Consider the following 17,435-nt stretch of genomic DNA (forward strand, 5'->3'; position numbering starts at 1 on the left):
CTCCAGTTTCTGTATTTCCACTTCACCATAAGGTTTACTGTCTGCAATAGTTTTGAAACTATTTGTATCTCCATCACCTAAATACTCTAAGTACCTAACATTATACTTATTTACTGATCGGTGAAAAATAGCTAAGGCTCCAGCTGACTCCATACCTCCGCTCGAGCCTTGATAATTTGCCGAACAAATAGCCTCATGTTGTTGTTTGTCCAAACAATTACAAAAATTTAGATAACACTTCTATGTCCATAACTTTTCCTGTGTCAACACTTGTACAAGTAACAATTCCGTTTAGAGAGCTAAAGCCACGCCGTTGCCAAGTGCCATCAATACCTACTTTTAAGTCGCGTTCGTTCTTACCTAAGGTTTTATTTTCCTCAACAGCCTCATCCACAGCAGTTTTCATGGATTCATCCATTACCTGTTTAGCCTTGTCTTTTAAAAATTTATTATATCGAAACGGTTTTGTTGGAGGTTGCGGAAGATTCATTACGCCACATAACATTTTGCCTGCAGCCATACTCTTTCCCGATAGACCTCAGTCCATACACTAGTCTAATATTTACATCTCAAATAGAGTCTTTTTTTCTAAATTAATATTCCTAGAACTATTAAATTTATGTACATATTTACAATGGCAACAATAAATCTCCATCTCAAAAGCCAGGCCAAAATGTTGAGCAGCACCACGCACTTGTAAACCACTTTTCTTGCAATTTTTACAAAGTGATGAACTAAAAAGTTGATCTGATAAAATTTGCATGTTAATAATTTCATTGGTCATAGTTTTCATCACAATTAAACATCTCATACTTATCTATGTTTATTTTTCTTTGAAGAGCTTGACTGAGATTGTTGTTGACATTTCAGGCCTAGGGGGTAGACTCATCTTTTGGACATCTCATTAGGGTTAGGACTGGCTGGGTTTTCTTTTCCTACCACCAACTCCTTTACGGGGTTTTAGCATAACTACTTTTAACACGAGGCATATTTATACATAAACAGATCTTGTTAGCAATAATAAATAATTAAATTACTAACTAACACTCACTATATGTCACTTCACAAAGCACCAAAACACTAAGCAAAACAATAAACAAACAGTATAAAGTCAGAAGCAGAACTCAAAGCTGATGAAATAGAAGTTAGTTCAGGCCCTGCCAACACAACAAAAGCAAATTATAGCACACAAAAAAATAAAAGGTCCATATGTATAATAGTACATGTGTGAATAAACGCAAGCGCTTGTCACAAATTTCTTCCTGAAACATGATGTAAGCATATTTTAAAACTTTTTTCTGTAGGTTTACAATTTTCAATATACATGTATTATATGATATCATTGTGTGCAGAAAAAAAGCCGCTTAACATGTGAATTTTTAAAATAAATAAAAAAAAAAATGTGAAAAAAATATTTTTCTGGGTACCACCGCCTCCCCTTAAACGTATGAAGAAAATTTATTTTTAGTTGTCATGCTGCTCAGTGTGGACACATATTTTGTTTTGCCGCTGACTGCAGCGTTCTCAGTCATCCAATGGTTTTGATCGCGTCCGCCCTTGTGCCGTCTAGCTTGGACGGGGTCTTTAGCCTACCAGTGGATAACCAAAATCCAAAGAGCCACATAATCCTAAACATTTTTCTGATGCTGTCTGTCCTTTGGTTTGTAACCTTACTTAAGAATTCAAACCATCAACTTTAAAGACTGTAACATTAATCACGTTTGTGTGTAGTGTTGTTTTATTAGTATAGTAATATCACTATATACAATACTAACGTGAGTAGACATGAGTGAAAGTGCGGCGTTTATGCTCCTACAATTAAGCAAACACTGCACACTTATTTAATCTCTCTTCTGTGTTTGATAAAGTGCCCAGTGGGCATGATTTTGACCTACTGAAGCTTTAATTTAGTGTGTCTATATAAAGAAAAGGGAGTAAACTTAAAATTTGAAAAAATTCAGACCCCTTTTAACAGTATTAAACTCTTAGCAATCAAACTATAAATTATTTTTTCTAGTGCTTAAATCAAACTAAATACCCTTCTATATTTGCATTCAGATACAACCAAAATTGTATATTATCATACCAATACTTTGTACCGTATGATAGCATTTAATGTGGTTTGTTTCAGGGCTAAACTGGCAGTACTTGGTGGATCGTTTCCACCCTCAACAATCGAATGCTTGGTCCGGCTGCTGCCTTCAGTTGTTGGATCATACTTCAACGGATGTAAAATTGAAAGAGGTAAACAGAGAAAATGTATGGATCTATAGATTGAGACGGAAATTAATCATTTGAAGCGTCGTGAAGAAATCTTCATAATTGGAACTTGCATATTTATTCATTATTCCTGATCTAGTAATGGGAGAGTTTTTTAGTGGTTATTAGGGAATAGTGCAACATACTAAGTTGTTCTTATGGTAACTTTACGCATTATATGTCAGTGTTCACATAATATTGAGCTATTACTCTGTTACCCAAATTTTACAACAGTTTTAGTTTTAAAGTAAGCATTACTATCTTTATATTATACAGGGTGATTCGAGTTAGTGTTACCGGCACTTTCTGAGCTGATTGTACTATAAAAAATAAAGAAAAAAGTTCATATAAACATGGGTCCGGAAAATGCTTCGCTTACTGGGTTATTGGCCAATTGAAGATTTCACCAAAAATTGTGTGCAGGAGGTCAAATGATGATTTGCCGCGTGTTTATGAAGAGATATTTATAGGCGAATGCAACTTTTTCTAACGGATTTTTAGATGAGAAATTGAATAAAGTTTCATCTCATAGCTGTATCTCATTTAGGTTTTTTTGTTATACTACAAAAAAACAGAAATAAAATAATTTTGAAAACACTTTTTTTAAGGTTTAACGGACAATTATTTTGTTTAAATAGGCATTGAAGACCCACATTTTTACAAAGAAACTTGCAGAAAATTTAATTCTGAATAAAATTATGTGCCACACGGCTATTAACAGCGAAGTATTAGTTTCTGGAATTTAATTTTACAACAAACATTCTACCAAGCAAGAAATTCCAAAGCAAAGGAAAACCGCATTTTAATGACATAGAGTAGCCTACACATAAGATTTATTAGGATGCAATTTAAATTAAGTTTTAAATAAATTATTGTTTTTCATCTAAAGCTTATAATACTACGTACCACTTTCATAACAGGTGTTCAAAAATCAGTCCTTGTACTTCAATACACTTAGCAGCTCGCTTTCTGATTGATCGAGTTATCCTCCGCAACGCTGCACGATTGTTTTTGATTTGTGCGGCGGCATCTTTCAATTCGATTTATTAACTCTTCACGTGTATTTACTTTTTCCTGGTACACCAGGTTCTTCATCCAACCCCATATACAGAAATCTAATGGAGTTAGATCTGGTGATCTTGGTGGCCAAGTGTGTAGTCCACCGCGACCAATCCATCGCCCGGGAAACTGCTCGTTTAAGTGCATTTTTAAATTATGGGAAAAGTGGGCAGGGGCACCATCATGTTGATAAATAATATTGCACCTTGCTGCTAATGGGAGAACATCTTTCTTCTCAATTAATAGTGGGTAGTTGTCTCTGTAAGGAATTCTAGGTACATGCGGGGGGGAATTTAGATACGTCTCGCGAAGAATGAATGGTTCCTATTTAATCGATCTATGAATGAGTTCCACACCATATCATTTACCACTAAAATATGTTGTTGCAAAGCTTGCCGCACGATTGTACTATGTGGATTTCCCTCTCTGCCAAGTGTGTTCATTCGTGAAGAGTTTGTTGACGCCCATCTCGGGGGTAATTTGAGCTTCCATTCATGTGAATAAATAATTGGTTTCTATTGATGTTGACGGGGTTCTAATTAATCCAGTTTTGGACAAAATTTCTAATCGAACAGAGGCAGGATTTGTTGGTTTGGAATAATTTGAACCTTGTATGGTATATGGTAAGGGGAACATGCTATTTTTGCGCAAAGTTCTCCATACTTCAGACTGAGGACACTGCGGTACGCCTTGAAAAGACGGCCCGTGTACTGACACCAGGACTGCGTTCTGTAGCCATGATTATAAGCCTCTTCCATATCTACATTATTCTGGGCTGGTGCGTGATCCCGATAATTATTTAAATACTAGGAAGTTTACCTGTTACCTCTTAGGCGTTACGTAATGATCCACTGATCGTTTTTGGGTTTGGTACTCTCCGCGATCTAGGTGGAAATAGTCTCCTTACGGTATTCTGCAGTCTAGCACCAGGCAGGTTGCATTTCCGTCACAAAAGCCTAAGACAAATACTCATGTCCAGGCATATCTCTTCCGTTTGGTAACATAACAACAAGGCCATTGCAATTGTGATTGTAGGTTCCCTTTAAAATAAACACTTCACTAACAAGAAAGAGTTGAGTAATTTAATTGTATTATAAATTGCACTCATTAAAATTGTACAGACATTGGGTTAAACATAACATATTTGGGATTCCTCAATAAATTGACAGCTGTAATTGTTGAAAAGCTTGGAAATTTTTTGGGTGGATACCAACTTATTAAACAACATATTTTACCTTATGTAAAAGCCTAAAGTGGACAAAGATTATGTAGGTACATGATGTAACCATTTGGATTAGTCCTAAAAAGTAATCTGTATTTTTGTTTTTTTTGTTGGAGCATTAATCTATTAAATACTCCGTTATTTAACTCAATTGTTAATGTTAATCAAATTTATTTTTTTCTGTGTACCTTATATCCATTTACATTACGGTTTGTTTATTTAATAAATACGTATTTTTTGCTTCACCCCCCCCCCCCCCCACCCCCCCCCCCCCCCACCCCCCCCCCCCCCCACCCCCCCCCCCCCCCACCCCCCCCCCCCCCCACCCCCCCCCCCCCCCACAACAAACAACATGTAGGTTGTGATTCCTGACTTAGGCGGGCCACAACGCTTTGGTAAGATTTGTTTATTTTAACCTAGTTTGTAATTATGTATTAGGTTAGTTCTTTACCTGAAGAAGAGATCAGATTGCAGATCTCGAAACGCAGTGTTACTGATTTCTTGTTTCACTGAACGATGGCAAATGTCTGGAAAAATCCTGTTTCCTTCACAATCCTTCCATAATCAAAAATAACCTTCAAACAAAGAAATTTTAAGGACTACATCATATTGAAAACACTGCACAACACTGCAACTTGTTTTATTCCATTTTACTCAAATCCTTTTAATTTTCAAACATGTTGTCTTCTAAGCAAGTGACTTTAAACCATGCTTTAGTTAGTCCCCAAAAACTACAGTGATTGACAGTACTGAATGCTTTCTTTAAAACAAGAAAATATTTCTTCTAGCTTAGTCAGAAGAAAGTTAGATTTCAGATGTAGCTGATATATCCTATTCACTTTAAAGTTTGGTATGTTAATACACTTGTGTCACTCAAATATTTAAAGATCCATCTTGAAATCTTACAAGACAAAAATTTTAAGTATATAAATAATTTGTTTCTAAAAATATTATCTTGCTTTAGTTGTGATAAATTATAATCTATATTTGTAAACATATTCACTTAGAATGGTCCGATAGTATTGTTAACTTATACAAATTTGTAGGGCCATTATCTGGAAACCTTACTGAGATAACAAAAAAATCATGTAATTGTAAATTACCTGAGCATTCTTAACCTATTTTTGTATAGTGCAATATCTGAAACTTTTTTAAATCAACTTTTAGAAACTAATGTGAAACAATAAAATTTTACTCACTTTCATACCCATATGGCCTGAATTTCTGCCTTTTGACAAGAAACATTACATACTTTGTATATAAGTTAAAATTAATTTTATAAAAGAAGTCTGCAGAACTACCCAACTGCAACTATTAGATGCTTCTAATAGATATAACTTTATTTTGTCCTATCCATAACATAAACAAGCTAAATTTTACTACCAGGTCTGGTTTCAAATCTATATCATTAATTTTTACTGTAACATTTATTTTTATTTAACAAGCAAAACATTATAGTTTTTATAACTTTTAAAAAAACCTTTACTACTATTGAAAATCAGTGTTTTTACTACTGTGAAATACCTGCACCCACATAGTAATTTCTACATTTTTTAAAATTATTTCTAAAACTAACTAACCTCCAAAAACTCCAAAAGGATTGACCTTTTAACAGTTTCATCAATATCTTGAGGTGTTGCTTGTTTGAGTTTTTCCAGAGTTATGTTTGGGTTAAATCTGGAATGTTTCTTCCTTTGCACAGCTTTATCATAACTTTTAGCTGTCTCTGATGTAGAATATTCGCTAATCTGACTGTAAAACATCAAATGAGTACTTTTATATTATACTAAAAAACAATTACAACATACACATAAGTTTATTGAAAATACTATATTAACATTATTGTCATATTTGTTTGATTAAATTTTTATTGGGTATTATTGTAATTATCTGTCCTAATCAAATGACGAAATATAGTTTCATTGATAAATGATAGTGGTTGATGCAGTACAACCTCACTTATCGGGATCACAATTATCCGGATTTATTGTAAATTTGGAAGATGTATATGATTGGCTTCTGACCAACAATAGAATAGGTCCAATTGCCAATGTAAAAATTCAGCAGTATCAATATAAACAGCTTCAAATAATGTAGCTATGTTGGGAAGGATTGATTTAATTTGAATGTTGATTTTAGCTCCAATTCACCTTCTTCTTATTGGAATGTCTGGTATCTGACGCTGTCTCAAAACTTCACTCCTGGAATCTGGAGTAATTTTTGTCAAGAAATAAAATTCTATATGCACAATTTCAAACTTTACACTGAGTTTATACACACAGGGTTAAATATGTATTCATACTTATTTTATAAAAAAAAACTATGTAAAAATATTTCCACACTTTTCATTCTATTTCATGAATAACTAGCGTTTTATTTATCCAATAATTAAATTTTATATCCAAAATTATAAGCTGATAATAAGTTTATATCACTTTAAAAATACATTCATTAAGATTTTAGTTAAAATTAACCCTTTCAGTACCGAGGATTTCTGTGAGAGATGATGCTCTCTACTAGTGTGAAAAGTGCCAATGTCGCTGAGATCGACGCTACGCATTTATTATAGTATGTCATTCCTATTCGTTGTGCAGTGGCCTGGCTTGTATAGTTTGATTCCAAATGCTACAGGCTGTTGAATTTTGCTCTTGTCCTGCTTCCAGCTGCCACAGTATTTGCCAATCACTTTTTGTTGACATTTTTGTTCAGACATATGATTAACCTTAGAGAACTATTTGAAGAACAAGACAGAGAGAAGGAAAACATAATCTGTGAACTCCTTAATGAAATTAAACAGCTCAAACAATATAAAAGCAAAAGGAGCCAAGATTTTGAACCTAAAGTACTAAAAAATATGGAAACTCAAACTGCCGAGACACATGAGAATAGTTCAAGTTTTTGTCCTCAAAGAACTAACTCACCTAAAGAGGAGACAAGAACAAACAGATGAATCCATCAAGAGAATGGAAATGCAAATTAATTCATCAGCTAAAAGTTCCTACATCTCTCAAAAACCCTACCGACTCTCTCTACACTACTGACCCAGAGCTTAACAATACCTTAGACCAAGCACCGATCAACTTTTTGACCACAAATATGGAGAATAAAACTAACCAAATTACCCCAGGAATCAGCCAAACCTGTAGTCAAAAACTGTATTACAATGAATTGGACTGTCAGACAAACAGCAGACAAAAATCCATCCCAGACAAACGGAAGTATAAAAGACCACTGACATTTAGCAGAAAGGGGAAAAATATTTTCAGTGTATCTCTCCAAGTTGCAAAGCATACAGATTTACAGAAAAATAGAAAATCCCCACCTTTCAGCAACAACTCGAATAGCAAAACCACCCTTTACTGCAAAAATCCGTGACAAAAATGAAGATATAGAAATCTTTTATGACAACTACATAGACTTTTACAAAATTATTAATACCCATCACACAAATAACTCAAACAGACAAGCCTCAGAAACACAACTCTGTTTCCCAAACATTCAACCAACTCCACAAGTAAACAGAAAGTTTTTAGGGTTGACAGAGAGACTAAAGCCCAAAACCTAAATTGCTGTTACAAAATAATAGACAGGAAAAGGACAGGATCGGACAAGCAAAATAAACTCTATTTTACAATATTTCACCAAAATACAGACAGAGTATCTAATAAAATTGACAAGCTAAATACACTTCTTAACACTTTGAATCCCAAGCCCGAGCTCAGGCTGGGCTGTGTCAATATCATCAATGACCCAAGCCCGAGCTCAGGCCGGGCAGTCTATTTTTAGTTCGTAGAGACTGGTAATTCGCATTACTGACGTTTTTAGAGGTTGTGTTATATTTAGCAAGTCATATTAGACTAATTTTATTAGTCTTTGGTTATTTATAAACAGTTACAAGCAAAAAAATATTATAACAGAAATTGTGTAACAAACAGCTGATACGACGCCGAGTCACCAACTACGCAGTTGTCAGCTGGTGCCGTGACGTCTGCACTGTTTACACTAGCTCTGTGTTTTACAGTGAATTATACGTTATTTTAGCTACAGTTGTTTATAAAATTAGTATTTGGAGTGCTCAGTTATAGTTTTTATTATGTTATTTATCTTACATTAGTCAAGAACTACGTATTTGTCTGCTAGTGCCGTGCCGTGGCGTCTGTACTCTTTGTACGTCTACTCGCTTTGTGTTTTACAGTGAAATAAAAGTTGTTTTAGCTATAGTTATTTATACAATTAGGATTTTGTGTTGCTCAGTGTTTGTTCAGAGAAAAATAAACAAACCACAGGCAAATCTGGAAGAAAAGAAACTGTGTGGTTTTGTCCAGAGTGTGACACTGCCCTCTGCCTTCCTGAATGTTTCAAATTATTTCACACTAAAGCTAACTACTTGTAAATAGGACTACATTCTCTCTATTCAACTTTTCATCTGTGTTATTTACCTTGATTATAAATAAATATATTTGAACTACAACTTCTTGGCTTTATTTTGATATCTAATATGTTATTGTTAGCTGAAAAGAATCATGAAGAAAAATGTATAAACAAACTTATGCTTTATGTTCCAATTTTTATTCTTCAGTATTTTACACACTTTTTATAGACTCAACATTTTCATTGATTTCAAAAAAGTTTATATATTTACCTTGGATTTATATATATACATATATTTGAACTACAACTTCTTGGCTTTATTTTGATGTATAATATGTTATGGTCAGCAGAAAATAGTCAAGAAGAAATATGTGCAAATAAATTTATGCGTTATGTTCCAATTTTTTTTCTGTATTTTACACACTTTTTATGGACTCAAGGTTTGTATTGACTTCAAAAAGGTAAGTAACATTTTTAATAGTTTTATTTATATTTTTCTGCTTTTTAATTTCATATATATTGGTTGCTAAGAAACCATAACACAATTTTTTTCCAATTTAAGTAAAAAACCCCTTGAAATGGCTGGGACAGCACATATAAATATTACTAAGAACCCGGGACTCAAAGTGTTAACTCAATTGAACCAGACATTGTAATTCTAACAGAGCATGGACAAAAAAAGGAGACATTAGACAACACAAGACTCTTAGGATACTCATTGGTGACAGCATACTGTAGGGAATTACACACCAAAGGCGGTGTATTTCTTTATGTTAAAGAAGAACTAGAAAACAAAACTGAGATTGTTGACACACAAAACATTTGTGCTGAGATGCTCTGCGAAGTGGCAACATTAAAGATTAACCTAAGCAAGTCATCGCTCTATATCACGGGAGTTTATAGAAGAATCAAGATCTTTATTAGTCTTTAAACACAGTACACGTATGCAATTGACTTCGTCAAAATACTTATCAGTTGTAATTACAGTTATTTTGTACAACCACTCTAAAGTTTAAAATATAAACAAAATAGAAGATTTAACAAGGATAATAAATTAATAAATAATTAACAACAAGAACATTACAAATAACAACAAATAACAATAACAAGAGAATAAAAACAACGAAAGAATGAAACGTGTCTAAAAACTTATATCACTAGTATCACAGGCAAAGTATTCATTGACACAATAAAACGCTTTTTCTTTTAACCAGCTATTAATTACAGACAAACCTATCAGTACTAACTAACCAAGCTCCTTCTGGCAATTTATTAAAAAATTTTATTTCCATATAAATGTGACTTTTCTTAGTTTTTTCTAGTCTAATTGGTGGTAAGTCAAGCTTATATAAGTTTCTTGTATTATAATCGTGAGTATTTCCTCTGATTTGATATTCATTTAAATTTTCTTTAACTTTCATGAGACAATAAAAAATATATATACAAGGCAATGTCATAATGTGAAATTCTTTAAAAATTGGCAAACACGTCTCTCTGTCTTGTACTCCTTTAATTATTCTAAGAGCTTTCTTCTGCCATATAAAAGCTTTATTAGATACTCTACTGTTACCCCATAAATTGACACCGTATATCAAATGTGTGTGAAAAAAAGCATAGTAAGATATAATGAGCATTTCATTACTAACACAGAACTTAAGCTTACGAAGTAAAAATACAACTCTAGCTAACTTTTTACAAACATTTTGTACATGACAATCCCAATTTAACTTACTATCTAAATAAATACCAAGCAGTTTAACACTTTTAAAATTTTCAAACATATTATTCATTGTAAAACAAATTTTTTTTCAGTTTTATTTTCATTTACTACTAAAAAGTTAGCTTGAAACCACTTAACAGCCATTTTTAACATTGCATCTTGTTCTAATAAAAAATTTCAATAACATTATTACTATGTAACAGTGTGGTGTCGTCAGCATAAAGGACAGATTTACATGGAACATTACAGGAAAAGTCATTGACTGCTATAGTAAAAAGAAATGGGCCAAGTACAGAGCCTTGAGGCACTCCATTTTTAATTTCATTAAAGTTAGACTTATCATCACCTTGAACAACCATCTGTTTCCTACAGCTAAGATATGATGATAAAAGATTCAGTTCAATTCCTGTAATACCATAACGAGTCAGTTTATCCAAGATCAAAGTATGTGAAATACAATCGAAAGCCTTGGACAAATCAATTAAAGTTGCAGACTGTACAGCTTTATTTTCAAAACTTAAGATTATGTCATTAACGACAGATTCAACTGCCATTACAGTGTTACAACCAGGCATGAAACCAAATTGTTCATTACACAAAAGATAATTAAGCGAGAAATAATCATACAGTTGCTCCTTAATACAATACTCAAAGATTTTACCAATGATGGGTACCAAAGATATGGGGCGGTAGCTAGATGGATCTAACTTGTCTCCCTTCTTATATATAGGAATTATTTTTACCAGCTTGAGAGCATTTGGAAAAACACCTTGTTCTAACATCTTATTATATAAATATACTAGAGGATATATAATAACAAATATGATTTTTTTAATAAAAAAATTAGAAAACCCATAAAAATCTTCACTCTTGGATGAACTAAGTTTAGATATACACAGTTTAATGTCCTGTTTTACAATTTTTCTCCATGTAAATTTTTCTCTTAAAAAACACTTATTAAGAAAATTATTTAATAGTTGTAAAGCCTCACCATTATTTTTAGTAATATTCTTATTGAGCTCATCTGACACACCCACAAAATAGTCATTAAACTTTTGAGAATTTATATTAGATTGCTGACTCAGGGTCAAACTCTCTAAATTAGTTTTTATAATACTCCATGTAGCTTTACACTTGTTTTTGGAATTTTTTTTGAAATTATCATTTGCAATTTTTTTAGCTTGGTCTATTTTGTATCTGTATATTTTCTTAGCATGGATATAATCTTTTTTGTACGTAGCTTTATTTTTCTACATTTACACAGTTCTTAAACTTATCATATATAACCATTAAAATATCTCTCATTTGCTTTAGTTCTAGAGTAAACCAGTTTATTTTTTTCCAGATTTGGTTGATTTTTTTGTTACAAGTTTAGTAGGACAATGCAAATTAAATGTATCTGTTAAATATTCTATAAATAAAGTAAATGCATCATCTATATTTGAGAATTCTGTCAAATAATTCCAATCAGTTAAAAATAATTCATTCTTAAGATTATTAACATTATCTAACCTTAGGTTTTCTAACAGTACTAAAGTAAACATTTTCATTCTTGACACCACCGTTGTCAATAAATTTTGCCAAAATTCCAGCATGGTCTGATAAGTTTGGCTGATATATAATACAATCCCTGTTCTCCACTCCATGGTTTAGTGATTACATTATCCAGACACGCACTCTTTCGAGTCGGATGTGAATTGAGACAAAATAAATCATGAGACCTCAATAAATTTTGAAAACTTTCGGCTTGCTGAGTATTTTTATTGATATCAATATTAAAATAGCCACAGATAATTAGTTTACCCTTATGTTTATTTTTCGCAAATTTAATAAAATGTTCAAGTTGATAAAGAAAAAAACATACATCAGAGTCAGGAGTGCGATAGATGCTAGCAATAACAGTACTATTATTAATCACAGCTGCAGTAATTTCAAATACTTTTTCAATACAAAAACTATTTACATTGAAACTTTTAAATTCTATACCATCCTTCACAAATATACAAGAACCCCCTCTAGTTAGGGCAGGACATCTACAATAAATGTCAGCTATTTTGTAACCAGTCGGAACATATAATAAACTTTCATCTTGGTGCAACCAATGTTCATTTAAGGTTATGACATCACAATTTAACTTATCTAATGTTAGTTCTAAAGGTAAAATTTTACTTCTCAAGGACTGAATGTTGAGATGAAACACTTTCAGGAGCCTGAAGTCGTCTGTGATGACTGATGGTGGTTTGCCACAGTCGTTGTCAGCTGATCGTTTCCCGCAGGTGTGACACTTGCAGGTTGACTGTCACCAACATCCAGTGCTTCGCAGATCCTCTTCGCCAGCCACCGTTTACCATTCAGATTGAAATGCATTCCATGAGCAGTATGCAAATGTCGTTCCGCACTACTGGATTCCACAAAGATCACGTTTGAGTAGTCCTTGCTCATGATTTTTAGAGCAGTATTTGTTTTTCTTATCTCAACATTAACACAAGACCATTCTAATAAATCATACCTGTTTGGTATGTCCACCAGTACTCAGCAATAATCTCAGCGTTTGGGTCGATGATATGGAAATCCTTTCTGAACAGCATGTTAGGTTTTTGGGATTGTCTATAGACAGAAACCTGAATTTTTCATCCCACATCGATTATGTAGCACGTAAGCTTTGTTCTGGAGTCTTTGTGCTTCGTAGACTGGCACCTTTTACAAACGCTGCGATCCTCTTAACAACCTACTACGCTCTAATTTTCCCTTATCTTTCGTATGCGGTGACAATCTGGGGATCGGAAAGTTGTCGTACAAAACGGCTTTTTGTCTTGCAGAAGAAGGCAGTGAGAATAGTAGCTGGCATCCGTCGAATGGAGACTTTCAGGCCTGTTTTTAAGGAACTTAAATTGCTTACCTTCCCAAGCATTTATGTTTTTCAGACCTTGATTTTCTTACAGCAGAACCATGGTGTTTTCCGGTCCCTTGTTCCTCAGTCGGGATACAGTCTTCGACAAAAACATAAACTGAATATTCCTTACCATTCCACTACTTTTTTTAAACATCACACCTTTTACAATGCCACGTCCCTTTTTAACGCTCTTCCTGATGCTCTTAGAGCTGAAAAGGATTTATTTTGTTTTAAAAGAATGCTTAAAGCTTATCTTATTGAACACTGTTTCTATTCTGTAGATGACTACATTAATAGCAATACGTAATTTATTTAGTCCTTCCTATGTATTTTGTTCCTATGTAAATTGTTCTCTACACATGATTGTACTAAGTTGACGCAAACCAATGCATTGTAATATGTTATATGGAATAAAGGATGTTTTGATTTGATTTGATTTGATACACAATCCGTTCTGCCACCCGGATTCACAAAACCGACTGGTGTAAATTGCTTAGAGTTTTTGCTTGAGTTCCGCAATTTCTGCCTTAGATACCAGGCCAAGTCTCTACCATGGCTATCTGCGTATATTAACAATTTGTTTTCCTCTTGCTCTTCATTTTGGCATTCATTGCTTTATCTTCCTCCTCGTTGTCAACAGGTCTTAAGACTTGATAAGGATTGTTACAAACAAAAACTACTTTGTATTGTAGGCCTATGTTGAGCACAAGAAGTTGGTATAGGTGTAGGCAGTTGTTTAGATTTTCCAAGAACTACAGATGAAAATAGTTTTTCTTGGGTTGTTTTTAATGTTTGAATGCTTAGCCCTTGATATGTTGCTATTGATTGGTGTAGAGAAAAGAGGTAAGCTAATTTGGTGGAACAGGAAATAACGTGGAAGAAGGCCTGGAGATCATATCGGAAGCTCTTCAAGGGATTGAAGCAGAAAAACATCCAACACTCCTCATCGGTGATATAAACATAGACTGCCTCAACAAGAAAAAGGACTCTAGCCAGCTGACTGACACATTAGCATCATTCAACATGTACAGAACTGACTTACCTCCAACCAGACTAACACCTACTTCGATGACCTCAATAGACAGTGTGTGTACCAACCTCGGCCAAGAAGAGATCTATGTTGAAGTTTTAAATACCGGTATCTCTGACCATACAGGACAACTGTGTACAATATCCAAAAACAAAAACACATCCTCACCCAAAATGACTGTAGAAAGAAGAAATATGAGCAACAGAAACCTAGTAAGGCTCAAAGAATTACTGAGGCAGCAAGAGTGGGAAGATATCTACAATACTGATGACACAAACGAAACGTACAACAAATTTAATAATGTCCTAAACCAAGCTTTAAATCAATCCTGTCCAGTAATAAAATCAAGATATAGTAAGCAGAAAAATCATTACCTTTTGAATGACCCAACTGCTCTACTCCTAAGACAAAGATTTACATCAGCTCAAACTTTGTATAACACAACAGGTAGAGAGTATCACAAGAGGAATGCTGCATTGCTAAAAAAAGACTATGACCTAAGACTCCGATACCTAAGACAAAAAGATACTGCATCTAAAATTGCTGAGGCTGACTATAAAACAAAGGCACTCTGGAATATCATAAACACAGAAAGAAAATCAAAAAATGAAAAGAATCTGCCTATTAAACTTGATACAGGAGATGAAGTTACAACTAACCCAGTAATAATGGCAGACTATCTAAATAATTTCTTTATTGATGCGGCTAAAAAGATTATAGACATGAATGGACTACACAAAACACACACTTCTATCACCTGAAAATGTAAACTTAACACCATTACTACTCACGCCAACCAACAGTTTAGAAATGTCCAAGATTATTAGGTCATTAAAAACAAAAACATCAGCTGGGTATGATGAAATCTCATCAAAGATAGTTAAGTTATGTGAAGACGAACTAATACAACCCTTAGTTAATATTACTAATAAATCATTTCAATCTGGAATCTTCCCGTCTGCATTAAAGTTGGCTAAAGTTTAGACTAAATTTAAGCAAGGCTGCACAACACAAGCACTAAACTAAAGACCAATTTCTCTTATCTCAACCTTTTCTAAAGTGATTGAAAAATTAATGTTAACTAGACTTATTAAACATCTGGTGACCAATTCTTTACTAACACCTGACCAACATGGCTTCTTAGCTGGAAAAAATCAACAACAACAGCCTTGATTAGTCTTACGGAGTTCATAATAGACCAACTTGAAGCAGGCAATACATGTACAGCTATTTTACTAGACTACAGTAAGGCTTTCGATTGCCTCTCTCATAAACAACTCCTTGAGAAACTGTCAACACTTGGCATACAAGGTACTTCAAAAACATGGTTTACCAGCTACCTGACAGGATGAAGCCAAGTTGTTGAAATAAATCACACAAGCAGAGGGAGTATAAAAAAGATTAGATAAGTACCTAAATTTGTCTCACGCGGAGTCCCACAGGGATCAGTATTGGGTCCAGTTTTATTCATCCTCTTCTCAAATGACTTTCCTAACTATATACAAGACTATAGTAAAGGACTTATGTATGCTGATGACACATTTCTATTACTAGGGGAAAAATTACCAAAAGATCTCGAAGTAAACACATTTATAGCACTCAACATGGCCATTCAATATTGCCATAGAAATGAATTGGTTGTCAATGAAAGAAAAACAAAACAGTTAGTACTAGGAAAATACAAAGAGGATACAGGGAGGCTGACTGAATTAGAAGAAGTCACTTCCACTAAATACTTAGGTATAACTATAGACGATGACCTCTCATGGACCCCACACATTGATTCTGTGTGCAAAAAAATCAGCACAGCACTGTATGTAATACGGCGAGTGAAAAGCATAGGTGACTTAGTTACAGCAAAAGTTTCCTACTATGCGCTGCTTGAGACACACCTCCGATATGGAATCATCGTATAGGGAGGCACCACAGCAGGAAACATACAAAGGTTACTGGTGCTGCAAAAACGAGCTATAAGAATTCTGGGAAGTCTTCAATACAGGGAAACATGCAGGGATTCCTTCAAACAACTTAGAATACTAACTGCTGTAAATTTATACATCCTAGAAGCTGTGATGCATGTTCACATCAAAGCACCAGAGGCAGCAAGGACCTATGAACAAATGCATCAATATAACACAAGACATGCATCTGATTACTGCCTGCCTCGCCATAGGCTCACAGCAACTGAACAGAGTCCAAGCTATGCTGGCGCCAAGATGTGGAACGCACTTCCTGAAGACTTGAAAAAGATAGACCGGAAACACTTCAGACAAACCCTTAAGAACTGGCTACTGGATCGACCATTTTACTCGCTAAACGAATTCTATAAGATCATTGCCCTGATCATTGCTTATTAGCTGTAAATTTTAAAATTGTGCCAACGAAATCTGTAAACCAATCTGTAAATTCTGTTCAAATTTCTGATTTATCGAAAGTAGCTATAGATTTTAATCTTGTTAAGAATAAGTTACAGACAGTCAATTGGAATGATGTATACTTGGATAATGATGTAAATAATTCCTTTTGTAAGTTTTATGAAATTATAAATATATGTATTAGTGGTAGCAGTAAAAATGTTGAAATTACTTCAAAGTTTACAAAAGCCATATCAATGAGTCCGTGGTTAACGAAATACATTTTTAACAAATTTGAAAGACGTAAAAAATTATACAAAATATACAAAAGAAGGCCGTTTGATTTAGTTTTAAAAAAATATTTTGATAACTTCTGTTCAATGTTAAACTCTCAAATTGTGTTAGCGAAAAATAGTTTTTATTCAAATCAATTATTGGGATGCAATGGAGACAGTGCTCAACAATGGAAAATAATAAATAGCTTGACTGGTGAGAGTAAAAATAAAACGGTTGTGAATGCATAGAAA

At 33.8% G+C, this 17,435-nt stretch overlaps 1 protein-coding gene across 1 annotated transcript in view; it reads right to left on the reverse strand.

Moving 5' to 3' along the window:
* The window catches only part of LOC124363543 (nipped-B-like protein A), a 128,623-nt gene that overhangs the window by 2,090 nt on the left and 109,098 nt on the right, over positions 1 to 17,435 (reverse strand). Inside the window, exon 24 of the mRNA XM_046818793.1 lies at positions 6,121 to 6,292. Within this exon, the coding sequence (XP_046674749.1) occupies positions 6,121 to 6,292 (172 nt within the window). The remainder of the gene's footprint in view (positions 1 to 6,120; positions 6,293 to 17,435) is intronic.

This window comes from Homalodisca vitripennis, chromosome 5 (genome assembly GCF_021130785.1).
Source record: "Homalodisca vitripennis isolate AUS2020 chromosome 5, UT_GWSS_2.1, whole genome shotgun sequence".
NCBI lineage: Eukaryota > Metazoa > Arthropoda > Insecta > Hemiptera > Cicadellidae > Homalodisca > Homalodisca vitripennis.